This window comes from Morchella importuna, assembly GCF_003444635.1.
Source record: "Morchella importuna strain M04M26 chromosome Unknown Morimp01GS015, whole genome shotgun sequence".
NCBI lineage: Eukaryota > Fungi > Ascomycota > Pezizomycetes > Pezizales > Morchellaceae > Morchella > Morchella importuna.
The window spans coordinates 20,747-34,924 of record NW_025763412.1 but is presented as its reverse complement, the minus strand read 5'-3'; the positions used below and the strand labels follow the sequence as shown (position 1 = coordinate 34,924).

Sequence of the window (14,178 nt, the reverse complement as noted above, 5' to 3'; positions counted from 1 at the left end):
ATTGAATGTTGTCCTGGAACTACTGTAAGTCTGTCTAGCATACGATTCTAGAACTATGTATAAGTGAGGATGAGGGTGAGGGTAACGCTTATTAGCTGTTCCTGTCCCTGCCATAATAACTACAGATAGCGTGTCTACGGGGACCTAGAACTACATGTATTAACATTACTACATGTAAATACTATGAAGTTGAAAGTGAAGAGTTCAGTTATATATGGACTTGTATTCGTTTTCTCTGAAGTTTTCTGGTAATATGGGAAGGTGGCAGGGGAAGAGTCGTATAAGATTTACATTTACCATTATATATACATATGTTATCTTCTCTAGCAACGCGGACAATCCAGTAATGCCGATAACTTACCAACGCCAATAACGCAAATGAAACCCATGTGTCTATCCCCACCATCATCTTCTAACCACTATAGCCCAGATCTCCGACACAATAACTCTCTCAGAGTTTTTCACTGTTCCCTCATATAAGACTTCATCGCTCCCTCCCGCACTAAATCGTAGTGGTAGACATTACAGAATACAGTCTAATAACGTAAATAGAAACTACATGTACACAAGAGAGCGACCGAAAAACATACCGGCCCAACTCCGACAAGAACTGTTCCAACACCCATTTCAGATAATTTTCGGTATGTTCACACAATTTGTTTGTGATAATAAGAACCTTACATTAGTTATCTAAATATATGTGGATTTTGGATCCTTACACCTTTAATTTTGAAAGTCCTGCCAAAAATAGGATTAGGCCCAGGCAACTTTTTCGTTGCCCCAACACCACCTGCTCCGCTCTGTCCCTCCTTGACAATATTCTTTCTCTGAACTACTTAATCAGTATAACTATCAAACCACCGTGGGGACCTGATGCTAGCCTGGGAAGTGCTAAATATCTAACGAATCGCCGGACCAGCAACGTGAAGCCTAGCCGGACGACCGGTAAACCGAGCAACTCGTGTGGCAAACATCCTGATAACATCCTAATAGATTTTTTTTCAGTTCATGGATCGTTTAGTCTTGACGCAGACTGCTCTTTGTTCCTGTTCGACGTTCACGTAGTTGAGAGGATTCAAGCCTTCAATTCTGACAATTGACACTTCGCCATTCTCAAAAGCGATATCCACAAGTGTCAATATTGGATGGAGTTGCTTGCCAGACTGCGAAATATTTACGTCAAAGGATACGAAATATAGCTTACGCATTTCATATCCCGTCAGCATATACATATTAGATTGGGGTATGGCGTCAGGGTTAGGGTTTGGTGCGTTTACTAAGTTTGAAAGTACCTAGAGTAGAGTACATGTAAGCCTACATATTATGTAGTTAAACATGTATTGACTGATAATTGATTTATTAATTGTGTCCAGCCCGGAGGCTGTGGCGTATTTAAACATGTAGGTAGAGCACTTGTACCTAACCCTTTTTCCGTACGCATAAGGCGAGTTGGTTAAACGTCTAGTTACATACGTGTAAGTTCAAAGTAATAGTACAAATTATGCTTAGGCTTAACACCCAAGGGAAATAACCCAAAACAGAAAGTAAAATAGGACAAACCTGCCAATATCCCTGAGTGGAGGATCTAATAATGATCTATGATACAAACCTCAAACTGTACAGCAAGAATAGATATTCTTGGAGTACTCCAAGTGCACAAAATATATACACAGAAACAAATGAAACAAATTCAAAGTGATATTTCTGGGGCGTATATTAGGCTCCCCTACCCCTCGACGCTATCTAGCGACTCGTAGGACTTATATTGGTATTGATATCTTGTGATTTCTTCTTTAAGCTGAAGCCCAATCAACCTGAACCTGAACCTGAGGCTTTCTTAGAACCTTCCTCATCATCAGGGGCGCCGCTATTACGAGGTGGTTTGTCTTTATCTTCGTGATGTGTGATACTATTAAAAAGACGCTTGAGGAAGCTACTGTGGCCAGGGCGGTTTTCAGTCGAGCTTGTACTACTGCTGCTAGTGCTAGGATCCAGCGCAGTATTGGACCTAGACCGATATTAGCTTGGGCTTTGGTAAGGTAAGCCAATTAGAGAAAGGATTTTAGGCAAACGTACTGGTCGAGGCTGACATTCATAATTCTATTCGCATCGGGGTCTTTAAACTCGTCTGCGAGCAACTCTAGCAAGGTTCTCTGGGTATGTGTGAATTTCCTGTGAAAATGTCAATTGCCGAAGGATACACAATGTAAAAGGGACAACTCACTTAGGCAGGTTGACCTTGTACTCAATTTTAAGATCACCACATCTGCTCTTGCCTATCTTTTTCATTCCTGCTCCTGGGATTGTAACTTTATCCCCCGAATTTGTTCCTTCCCTAACCTTTAGATCAACTTCTCCATCCAGGGTCGGGATTGTGATCTTTCCACCCAATATCGCTGTAGTGAATGGGAGCGTAGCAGTATATGTCACATCGGCGCCCTTCCTTCCAAAATCCTTGTGGGCAGCCACTCGAACATGGATATAAAGATCACCTCTTATGGTTCTCGCGCCTGGACTACTAGCGGGCAGCGCGTGTCCTTCCCCAGAAACCCGAAGTCTCATTCCGTCCTCGATTCCAGCTGGTATGTCGATATGAACGGACCGTGTTTCCTTGGTCACTCCTGCTCCACTGCACGTCCGGCACTCGGCGCCCCTCGGCATTAATACCCCCTCACCGTTACATGTGTCGCAAGTTGCAGCCATTTGGAATCCGCCTGCCATATGGTGAATTCTGGATCCAGTTCCACCACAACGACCACAATCTTTCCGTTTCTCGCCTTGCTTCATTCCTGACCCACTGCAGGTTTTACAAGTCACCAAAGGTTCCGTCTTAATATCTTTTTCGGTCCCTTTCGCGGCCTCCATGAACGATATCGTTGTTTGAAGCTATAAACCTTTAGTATCCCATTTCCTGCGATACCGCTAACGCTGGGTAAGAATTCACCTCAATATTATCACCCATAACGACACCCTGAAAACCCCCGCCTCTTTTCCCGTGCGTTGTTCCTGAAAACGCATTGAACAAATCCTCAAAGCTAAAGTCCGCCCCAAAACCACCACCCCCGAAACCCGAAAATCCGCTGGGATGGCCGCCAAATCCTCCTGCTCCAGCACCAGGATTGAAACCCCCGGACGGGTCAAAGGCGGATTCCCCGTGCTGGTCAAACATGGTCTTCTTCTCAGGATCACGCAATATCTCATATGCAGCCTGTAGTTCCTGGAACTTTTCCCGGGCCTGGGGTTCTTTATTCGTATCAGGGTGCCATTTTCTGGCGAGACCGTAATATGCCTTTTTAATTTCTGCGGCAGAAGCTGTTTTGGGGACACCAAGAACAGTATATGGGTTTTTTATGGATGAGAATTTTGTGGGGGAGGCGTGGAATGACTACAGAGATTCTTGAGTTTAGGATCCAAGTCTTCAATATTACAAGATTTTAGGTCAGGATACTCACTCTTTCAGTTAGCCGTCTTGAATTACTCGATGGCACTGAGGGCCTTGAGTGACCTACTGAGGACTGAAGGCATCTGTAGTGACATACTTGGGATTTTGTTCCACGCAATAAACGGACAGCGCGAGGCAGAACGAAGCTCATTATTTTGAACCGATCGTTGACACAATTGGTAGCAATGTGTGCAGCAATTTGAAACCTTGGGGTGTTTGGGTTCTGTTGATGCAGGTTTAAAAAGTTTTGGAGGGGCCGAAATAAAAAAAAGTATGACGATAAGGAAATGAGTAAGCAGACGGTGATTGGTCAATATGAGGTCACGTGAAAATCATAGTCGAACATTCTCGAAGCAGATGCTCAGGACGATAGAGAGTAGACCGTACACATGTAGGTACCGGGTGTTGAGGGTAAGTGATCAGAATCTGATAAGTGAATGTTGCAGTGAATACATGTATTTGTCTTATCAGATTCTGATCACTTTTCGCTACACCCTAGTACATTACTTCTCGGTGCTGGGCGTCGCGGGTGCGGGCCACGTCAGGTGCTCCATTTAAATACACTCAAGGTACATGTATGTACGTACTCGTAGATTCATGACGTTTCCGAACACGACCAATATTGCATGACATACAAAAAGGTGGATTTGGCGCTTTTTTGTATGGCATGCAATAGCAGTCGTGTTCGGAAACGTCATGAATCTACGGGTACATAGGTCCATAGGTACATACATGTAGATGTAGTCCTATTGGCCCTTACATGTAGTTAATACGGTACCCATATTACCCATAATTATACTGAGATATACTCACACCTTCTACAACTTCATTCCCGGGTATCCATAGTGCCGTTAGTCATCGCCCAATACATCTACATACCCTAATCACGTTTAATACATCTTCCAGTTCAATACTCGTCTAAATTATCTCTTAGTCATGTCTTCTCATACTTCGCCCTCCTCAGATTCAACCGCTGGTCTCGGTCTTCCTCAAGTGGCCGCCTGCCTCCTCGTTGGCTACTTTGTCTTTCGCTGGTTTTTCAAGACGACAGATCCATCGTCTTCGGCAGCCCAGCGCCCCTCACCTGTGGACTCAAGACGACTCCAACAGCAGGTTGATGTCATACGTGGAATGTTTCCTCAGATCTCGGCAGGCGCTGTTCAAGCTGAGCTCATCCGAAACGGTGGGAGTATCGAGATTACTACAGAGAAAATTCTCACGAATGGTTTTCTGCCTGAAGTGAGTGCTCTGAGCCTAGATGTAGCTATCGAAGCATGCTAATACTGCCATCTTTATTAGCCACCCGCTCCTGTCACTCCGGCTCCCGTACCCCCTCCAGCTCAAGTAGCAGCTGCCAGGCCTTCAGTCCCCACACAGCGGCGAGTAGCACCTCCGGCTACATCTTCGGCGAGTGGGTCGAATACAATTCTCTCACAATATAGCGACTTAATTACAAGGTATAACCTTCATAACCGTCTTCAAGAAGGAGACGCTTCCGCCGTCGCAGGCCCGGGAGGGAAGGGAAAGGCACCGGCGACCAAGTCGGACCGTCAGTTAGCGCATCATAGTAAGCGCGATGATATGATCCTTGCGGCACGCCGTCGGATCCAAGAGATGGATAGGGTGGCTGCTGGGCAGTCTTAATTCATAATTTGTGGGAATGATGAGCTTTACTTTGTTATGTTTTTACTATATTATTTTTGTTTTTTTCGGTTAAGTGGGTTTACATTCTTATTGCCATGAGACTGGGTGGACTCTGTACTTGGCGGAGTCGTTTTCCGGTAGTAAAGGTATATGTTTACGATAATTAGTGAATCTAGTCTTATTCTAAAGTTTTAGTTCAAACTATTGCAACAGTAAGAGTTTTGCTTGGGGGTATGCACTATTGTCGTTCTGTTGAGTCTGTGCGAGAAAACAAAATGATGTTTAGTTATAAGTCAAAGTATATTATACATGTGTAATGGCCGGTAGAATTATTGCGAAAGTGGGTTTTCCGTGACCTCCTATTGGCCCTTAAAGGAATTTTTTGCAGTGAATAAGAAGCCTACTCTTTTAGTTCTGGTTTCCGCGATAATTCTACCAGACTGTGTATGCCATTTCAATCCCCAAAGTATAGTGTAATGAGCGGCATCAACAATCAAAAATACACCTAGTGTAAATTATGGTTGAGATAAACTAATAATAATTGGACACAAAGTTCCTCTACTACGTTGGATGAAGGTTTATATGGGGCTCACGTTACAAGATAGAACGTTAAAAAAGTTCTCGAATAGAATGGATTACTACTGGCGTTCATATATTCTCACTCGAAGATCGGAGAGTATTACAAATCGTATGGACGGACCTAGCTAGTTTAGGTTGCAACCACCCCCAGCTCTGTACCTTCGTTTACTCCAATTCAAAGCTGCGTACATACACATCATCAGTGCAAAACAACTCCGCTACTATCCCTACTCAATGGCTGATTCTAAAGGAAATGTTTACGGGACAGCAGGCGACACAGTATGCCCCCTTCATAAGATCTGCGATCACTGATCCAAAACTAACGTGAACCTCTCCTTCACCAATTTAGGACTTTCGCCGGACATGGGACCGCGATGAATGGGCTGCCAAGGCAAAAGAGCGAGAAGCCAAAGAGCGTGCCGAAGGAAAACTTCGCGCTGAAGCAAAAGCCCAAGGTAAAAAGTACTACCGCGAACCCACACCTCCGGATGCATCTATGATAGAAGCTCGCCGCGAGCGATTGAATCTCCAGGAAAATCTCAACAAAACAACGCTAGTGCCAGCTGGTGCCGGAGTTGGCAAGCGCGGAAAGGGAGCTGGATTTTACTGCGAGAATTGCGACTTGACGTTCAAAGACTCTTTACAATGGGTTGACCATTTGAATTCAAAGCAACATTTGCACGCGATAGGTCAGACTTCTGAAGTAGAACGTGCCACTCTGGAGCAGGTCATCCAGAGATTGCAGTGGTTGCGGTCTCGAAAGCGGCAGCAAGAGACAGGCGAGGAGTTCGATTTGCAGAAGAGGTTGGCAGAACGTGCAAGGACCGAGGAGCAGGAACGGCTGGAGAGAAGGCAGAAAAGGAAAGCCCATAGAATTGAGAAGAAACAATTGGAGGTCAAGAAGGAGAAGGACGCTGGCGGGTACACAGCTACAACAGACGTAGATGAGGATGATGTAGATGCCATGGCTATGGCAAGAATGATGGGGTTTGCAGGAGGCTTTGGATCAACGAAAAAGAATTGATCTTGCCGTGTCAAATACCAACCTATCCCTAAGCCTACCTTTTCTTGGTGATGGTTTAACCCCGTCACGTCGTAGTATTTCGAGCAAAGAGCTTACCCATGATTGACCTTAGAATTAATGTAATTATTTATCGTAGGGAAAACTGAGCGTTGTACCGATCTCCCTAAACTATGGACCTCGTACTGTATTCATCTATGTGCATCGATTGACCTGCGCAATTATGAGTGCTCAAGCCAAGTCTTATTTTTCATTACCTACAACTGAGTGCAGGGAAATGAAATATAATTAAGTTTAATAGAAAAATATTTTGTCAGTTACAGGATTGAATTTAAACGGGCCAAGTTTCAACTACATAAACATATATTATATCTCAATGATTGTGGAAACGCTCGAGAAGAAAGCAAACTCGAGTGACCCCCGTGAAGAAAAGGTAGAAGCAAAAGAAAGATTGAAAAAGATGTACTCCATATAATGCTAATGAGTGAACCTACTCCTCAACAGGTTCTTCCTTTCGCTCCTCGATCAAGAGATCCTTGCCTACAAGCCGCTTGTAGATATCCTTGACATCATCTACTAGCTGTTAGAAAATTCTTGGGGGCTATACTAGATGCAAACTCACCTGTGCATGTTTCAAAATGGGTGGACGCATCGTAACTACGGGAAATAAAAACATTGTCTTTAGTGCCATCTTCAACTGGCTCATATAGATCAACGACTTGAATAAATCTACAGGTCAAAAATCAGTATTGTGTCCTCCGTAAGAGTGGTTGGGAATATCACTTTTCTTCTCTGTCTCCGAGACGGCCAGATCCCAGGCCAAGACGCTCAAAGCCAGGCTCCAGCTCAGCGTGTGGATTTCCAGCAGATGGGTTCTCAATCACTGTTGAAACGCTGGCAAGGTAAAATCCCTTGGGACAGACATTGAAAGTGGATGATACGAGAGAGATGTAGATGTCGTGGCGACGACCGATTTGACTAGCTGGAATGATTATTTGGGCCGAGTCCGCCATTTCGGTGCCCTCAATAGGATGCGTAAGCACGCAGATAGCGCGGATGAGCTGACCAACATGACGGATCTTCTTCTCATCATCAAGGAAATAGCTTGGGTCCGCAACAACCTTTTTGGTTTTGACGGTAACTTCCTCCTTGGTGTTAGGGTGAGGGAATTTAACGCCAGAAACCTGGCCATTCTCATCATACAAAATTTCTTGCAACGGGGTGTTCAAAGCATAAGTTCCGCCGTAAACCGCGGACAGGAACGAAAACCTTTCGGGGAGCTCGCCGAGTCCGTGGAGAGGGAAGATGTAGGGCGATTTACCAAATCGAGCCATGGACCTGACATAGAGGATGATGCGCTCAATAGGTTCACGAGCAGGTCGGTCAAGATAGGAGTCATCGACGTATAGAGCCATTGCGTGGCCAATGAACTCCGAAGTCCAGGCGTCAAGGCTGAACAGTTTGTAAGCCTCCCGCATGGTGGTCTTATCCAGGTCAAGACCTAAAAAAAAGATTAACATTTATGGAGTGAAAGCATAAGATAAGTAAAATGGGGCCTACCCTGCTTGTGAGTAGTGGAATCATCTTCCTTGTAGTTGGCGATGAATTGTAAAAAGGCCTGGAGGTGATTCTTTTGGAACAAAGAAACCAAAGAGCTAGTAACTGCCTCCATCCTGGTAGAAGGAACCTTGTAGGGAGTACCCTTTTTGACAACATAACTCCCACCAACTTGTAAGAGGTCAATGTAGCGGGTGACACCAGTTTTGTGAAGAACGTTGGTCAATTCGCCATCTGCCATGAGGAACTTGGGCACCAATGAAATGTGCCATTGATTCCACTCGCTAGGCTTGGTACCAAAAACTGCAGGTGGCTCCGATCCTGCCATGCCCGGTGTTGCGTCTACCGACTTTCGTTCCTCCTCTGCTTTGGCTTTCTCGATTTCCTTTCGTCGCTGATCTTCGGTCCATCTGAACTTTTTCCACATCTATAGCTCACATGTCAGGGGAGATCTCATACAAAAAACTGTGAAAGAGCTTGTATAGACCTCGAGCATGTTTAAGCTTGCACTCTCGCTGAAAAGACGAGAAAAAAAAACAGTAAGTACACAACCCATGAGAAATCAAGAGTTAAATGACAAACCCCCCATAGTAAGAGTTCTTATCGATATTAAGAACTTTCTTGCCCTCGGCCCCGAAGACCCTGCATGAAATTAGAACTATTCCTGATATTTAATGAGTTGGAAGCACTCGTACCCTGAAAGGATACACTCAGTCAAGCCTATAGTTTGTAAGTTAATATAAGAACGTTAGTATTAAGGATAGCAACAAAGAAGAGCTTACCAGTGCCAACGATAACCACATCATATTCTTCGTTGAAATCACCCATTGTTCGGTATAAGCTTAAATTTTACGTACTGATGATAAAGTAGATGAATTGTGAAAGAAAGGAGACAGAAGTATGAAAGAAAGAAGAGGGAGAAAGAAGGGGAAAGTTGTCTCGAACACTTGAGGAGGCGGGGTTAGTTGGGTTGACGCTCAGACCGGCTTGCTATCCACGTCGCACCTTACTAAGAGCCCCGCCTTTCCGTATATGGACTAGTGCACAATCTTTGCACAGACACATAGCGTTGTAAGTCAACTGGAATCGCATAAGGTAGAGGTATTTCAGTACCACAGACGTGTCTCCCAACGGGGGGCTACCTAGATTGCTACCACCGGATATAAGATCCCCGAAGGAAAGTAAGGAGAGGTAGGTACATCCACTGCAGTACATGTATTTTGTGTCGGACTTCATGAGACTTGTCATACAAAAATACAATTACAGGCACTGGAGATTAACGCTGGGGTAACAAACATAAATCCCCGGAGAGCAATGACGTTTGAAAATCGTATAGAGCTTTCTAAAGCAAGTCCGATACTGTATACAAAAAAAGGAGACAACTGCATATACACCTATAAACTTATCTATATAGTATCAGCTCATATTACAAGCTGAATCAATTGCAATTCTTGCCCTACCACAAAGAGTACAGTGCGAAAACAAACTACATGTACCTACATGTACGCTACGTGAGCAAATCGAGTCACGTGATACAAATCTGTTCCCGGTCTATAAGAGAGGGCACAGCCTGGTACTACATGTACTTGGCCGATTTTTAAGTGTAGGACGGAACTACAACGAGCCTAACGGTTGCCACTCACCCTTCCTTGTACTTCCGTCCTACACTTAAAAATCGGGCAAGTAGATATCATCCCTTTGCGAGAGCTGATTTTCCTACTTGGGCCGATCAATAGGCATAAAGCTGGTGAGCTAAACATGGTCATTGGTCCATACATGTAGGTATGTATTTAATCTACGATCTTAATATTTAAAAAAGGTTGTAGAAGAAGGAAAGGTTCGGATCACCTGTAGACGGTCCAATCAGTAACGAAATTTTTTAAGTAGCGGCTAGCGCCAAGAAGAAAAAGCAGGGGTATGGTGCGCCCACGCTTAAAGGTAGCGGATCGCGACGAAATGTCAATGGCTTATAACTTTTCAACGAAAAATCGTAAAAAAAAAGTGTAATGATAGAACTCTAGTACTAGTGATGAAGTTTAGTTCTATCGTTGTAGAATTTTAATATCTGTCTGGGTTGTAAAGCCTTAGGGGGTTGGAATTGTGTATTTTTGTATGTAAAATGCGCCAAGACTGAACAAAGTGGAACAGTATTACATGTATACCCATTTATACCCCAGAAAAGCGGGTCTGACTGATCCGTGGCAGTAATGCCCTCTTATTGGCCCATGAGGCCCTATTGCAGCCACAATTGTTCCACTTCCGTATGCCACCATATCACCTTTAAGAGTGTGCGCACCACTGGCATATAGCGTGAGTGATACTCTATGGTTCACCCGGATTAACTATTCAATTCGAGCAAGTAGATATAAAAAGCGGAGAAAGTAAGGAACGATGGTTTCAAAGTGTGTACAACCTGATAGCGAGCACGGGACTATCGTTTTCTGAATGTAGCTGGGTATTGAGATAGAAAGCCCCGTAGACTTCACATTTACGGAAAAGTTATAGAATACCTTCCAGTTGAAGATGTTTGATCCCAATTGCCCCATGTTACAAAGTACCCTCTAAAAAAGAGAAAGTTGAATTCTTAGTGCTACCAAACATTTGAATGCGAGACTACTTCTACAATAATCTATACCATACTATTCAAACATAGTAGGTCAGTCAAAAGGTAGTAGGTATAGGTAAGGTTCGGCATGTGGCTGGATTATGTCCTACCTGCCGGCATTGTGTACAATGTTAAGGAGCTCGATCTGGAATATTAGGGAGGCTATGACCGCCACTTATCCTGTCTCCTTTGTACTTTTGGCTGCTCTCTACGCTTTCCAGTCGCGGGGGTAGGGACTGTATTTCAAAGTTTGTGATCAATCCGCCTGTCTCCACAGGTAGTACAGCGACAGTTAAGTAATAAGTGATGGAATGACTTGATGTATGGTTATACCTGCAAATACCGTATGTTGGTAGCGTTTTACCCAAAACAGGTATCACTGCGAGTCAGCCGGTTTCATCAAATATTACCTACCACTGTGCATTGGGTATAGCGCACTATTTAGGAATATAATATCTTGTTGCTGTTCTGACCGAGTCGTACGAGAGTCCTATCCGGCAGGAAGTATGATTCGGGTGCCCTATCTACCAGGTACCGGTTTTATCGGATTATACTCAAAAATTCACCCAACTCATCAGAAAATTGAAATACCGCTCAAGAGCAAATTACGATGTACGCAAAATAGCTAGGTCCCTAGCAGATTTCATGTTGGGCCAGTGCTTGCAAGCTTATAGAGATCTAAAGAAATCCAAAATTACTTACTCACGCAACGTCTCCTGTCCCTCGCCCGACCGCTTGTGTGTAACGGGGGTCTATGGGTGTAGGGACTATAATACCAAGGAATACAACCGAGGCAAAGACGTAGCAATAGGTATTCTTGACTATGGACTGTGGGGTGGCTCTACCCGGTATGACAAACCAGTTGAACCCTATGACGAGACGTAGAACTAAAATAGTATTCGTGTAGTAAATACAGGAATTGGAATTTGATTTTATATTGCTTTGAAGTATAGGACTTATCGCATACCGGTTCCACCGCGATCAGACGTAAGAAAGTACAAAGGAAAAAACAGAAAGGAAAAGGAAAGATACAACGCGAAGAGTCATAAAGAAAGTACAGAAAAGGAAAGAAGAGAAAGAAAGAAAGGAAAGAAAACCCGTCCGTCATTCCTCCAAGTCTTCTTCATCCATTTCGTACCAGTCAAGTAGGTTGATTTTTGCTGAGAATTGTAGAACCAAGTCTACGTTGAGGTTGGTGAATAACCAGTTTTCCCAAGTGGGCGGTCCTGGGACTTTGTCCATCAGTGGCCTTCGTAGTTGTGTCCATCGGGGGCAGTCGATCATGGTGTATTTGGAGGATTGTTCCGACCCGCATTGGCAGGGTTCAGGTTCCGTGAATCCTGCATGTCTGTCTATCCTGGTGACTTGACATCGTATGCGGTGTATGAGTTTTCCTTTGGATCAGGAGAGTTTTGCTCGTTTGGGGTGGATTTTAAGGGTTCCTGGCTCATAGTAGTTGGTGCATGGGACGGAGTTCCACTCTTCCAGCATGCGTTTTGTAAGGGTGTCATTCTGGATCCATCGCTCTCTGCGATTGCCTAGTTCCTGGAAGGATAGCATGAGTGATGCGAATTGGTGTAGGCCTCTGCCTTTGATATGTTTTAATCTAATGGGGAGAAGCTGTATAAGTTCTTCGTTGAGTGGGTGGTCAGCAGGATGGCAGAGGATGCGCGTCCTATATTTCCGTGATTTGTGGTTGAGGAGGTGTTCGAGTGGGGGGAGTGCTGCCTCTTTTAGTAGTTTTTCGGTTTTTGTCCAGCGGGGTAGGCCTGTTATTATCCTGGCGGCTTCGGTATAGAGTGGGGATAGTGATCGGAGGATATAGTCCGCTCCCGTCCACCATACCTCTGATCCTCATAGTGTAACAGGGGTGCTAGGATGGGCACGACCGTGACTTCGATCAAATTAGAAATGGTAAACGGGGAACGATGGATTCATTGGGGCTCGTTCGATCGAAAGATGGAGTTTATTTGTTTGATCGTATTTGTAGTCCAAAAACTTAATAACTTTAAGGGGTCTCCTCGCTAGTAAAGATTCCATGACTCCCCGAGTTCAAACTGGGGGCAACCGAGTACTTTTATCGAAGTTCCGCCCCTTTTTTCCCGCTTTTTCTCCCTAGACCGTTCGTTTCCCCTGTAACAGGGCCACAGTAGGGCTGTGTAACAGGGCCACAGTAGGGCTGTTACAAAAATACCTGTTCTACCAGTCAAGCCATACGGCCCTAGGTTAACCGCAGCTGGTTCTTCATCGATGGGTGAAGAGAAGGGCAGATGAGCCCCTACCTCTATTGGTATAGAGGGTAGAGATCCTGGCGAGCAAGAAGTCTTACAAGTCAAGCTAGACGACTGGACCAAAACTAGAGCAGCAGGACGAGCAGACCAAATAAGGAAGGGTAACCCCAAACAAAAGTTACCCTACCTTGGCATTCAACCTTTGAGGCGCAATAACTTTGCAGCCGATGCCCGGAAAATATGCTTTACCACGTCAGAAAGGATCCTGGCGATGCTCCGGTCCATTTGGGGTGGTTGAATGAACGCATTGCGGAGTTGAGGAAACACTGCAAAATAAACACGTTTTAGACCCCCAAAAATAACCCCCGGAGCGTCGAACCGCCGGAACCCTCCTGTTTCAGCCCGGTGCATCTTTGGGGGGAGTAAGAGTGCGACCCAAACTACCAAAGCAAACCTTTGCTTTAAAAACACCCAAATCTATTCTAAATACTCTGAATAAGCAATTGCTGTCTGGTCGGCTGTTTCCTCTAGTTCCTAGGATCCCGACCCTTTTCTTGGCAAGGATTGCGAGATTTGACTCGGACGAAAATTCGTCCGCGGTGTGGTAGCAACTCTTCTCCTCCCCCCTGATAGAAAATAGGTGGTGCCCCCAGATTATTTGAAAGGCGGACGGCCAGTGAAAAAAGGAAAGAGGTAATGAAGGAAGGGGCGCCGAACTTCCATAAAGGAACTCGGTTGCCCCAGATTGGTTTCGGGGGGATCAGGGAGTCTTTACCAGCGAGGAGCCCCCTTAAAGTTATTAAGTTTCTAGACTACAAATAACGATCAAACAAATGAAACTCTATCTTTCCATCGAACGAGCCGAAAGGATAGCTTGTCGAATTCCTTTCTGCCTATCTACCTGATCGAAGTCACGGTCGCGCCCCTTCAAGGCACCCCCGTTACAGTATAACTTTAAGCTCCTCGCTTAAAGAACCCCACGAGAAAGAAAAAAACCTACCTGAACACCTAGGACCACTTTCAAGGCTGAAATAACCGAGCAGTTAGCTTTTTTTTTTTTCAGCTCAGGCTGGCATGGGAGAGGCTAACACTTTACTAT

General features: G+C 44.8%; 4 protein-coding genes across 4 annotated transcripts; 2 read left to right on the top strand and 2 right to left on the bottom strand.

Annotated features, from left to right (window-relative positions):
• Window positions 1–1,809: 1,809 nt before the first annotated feature.
• On the bottom strand, window positions 1,810–3,593 carry LAJ45_05452 (uncharacterized protein; the record flags this gene model as incomplete). The annotated part of the gene is made up of 5 exons (XM_046115023.1): window positions 1,810–2,008; window positions 2,077–2,172; window positions 2,225–2,886; window positions 2,945–3,385; window positions 3,453–3,593. The coding sequence occupies 5 exons, from the start codon at window positions 3,591–3,593 to the stop codon at window positions 1,810–1,812; spliced, it is 1,539 nt and encodes a 512-aa protein (XP_045971545.1).
• Window positions 3,594–4,378: 785 nt separating this feature from the next.
• On the top strand, window positions 4,379–5,086 carry LAJ45_05451 (uncharacterized protein; the record flags this gene model as incomplete). The annotated part of the gene is made up of 2 exons (XM_046115022.1): window positions 4,379–4,681; window positions 4,742–5,086. The coding sequence occupies 2 exons, from the start codon at window positions 4,379–4,381 to the stop codon at window positions 5,084–5,086; spliced, it is 648 nt and encodes a 215-aa protein (XP_045971544.1).
• An 813-nt stretch (window positions 5,087–5,899) lies between these two features.
• LAJ45_05450 (uncharacterized protein) lies at window positions 5,900–6,689 on the top strand (the record flags this gene model as incomplete). The annotated part of the gene is made up of 2 exons (XM_046115021.1): window positions 5,900–5,944; window positions 6,015–6,689. 2 exons carry the CDS (start codon window positions 5,900–5,902, stop codon window positions 6,687–6,689), a joined length of 720 nt encoding a protein of 239 aa, XP_045971543.1.
• Window positions 6,690–7,176: 487 nt separating this feature from the next.
• LAJ45_05449 (uncharacterized protein) lies at window positions 7,177–9,071 on the bottom strand (the record flags this gene model as incomplete). Its single annotated transcript, XM_046115020.1, has 8 exons — window positions 7,177–7,259; window positions 7,309–7,415; window positions 7,470–8,187; window positions 8,247–8,670; window positions 8,731–8,758; window positions 8,826–8,885; window positions 8,939–8,963; window positions 9,026–9,071. 8 exons carry the CDS (start codon window positions 9,069–9,071, stop codon window positions 7,177–7,179), a joined length of 1,491 nt encoding a protein of 496 aa, XP_045971542.1.
• Between the last annotated feature and the right edge of the window lie 5,107 nt (window positions 9,072–14,178).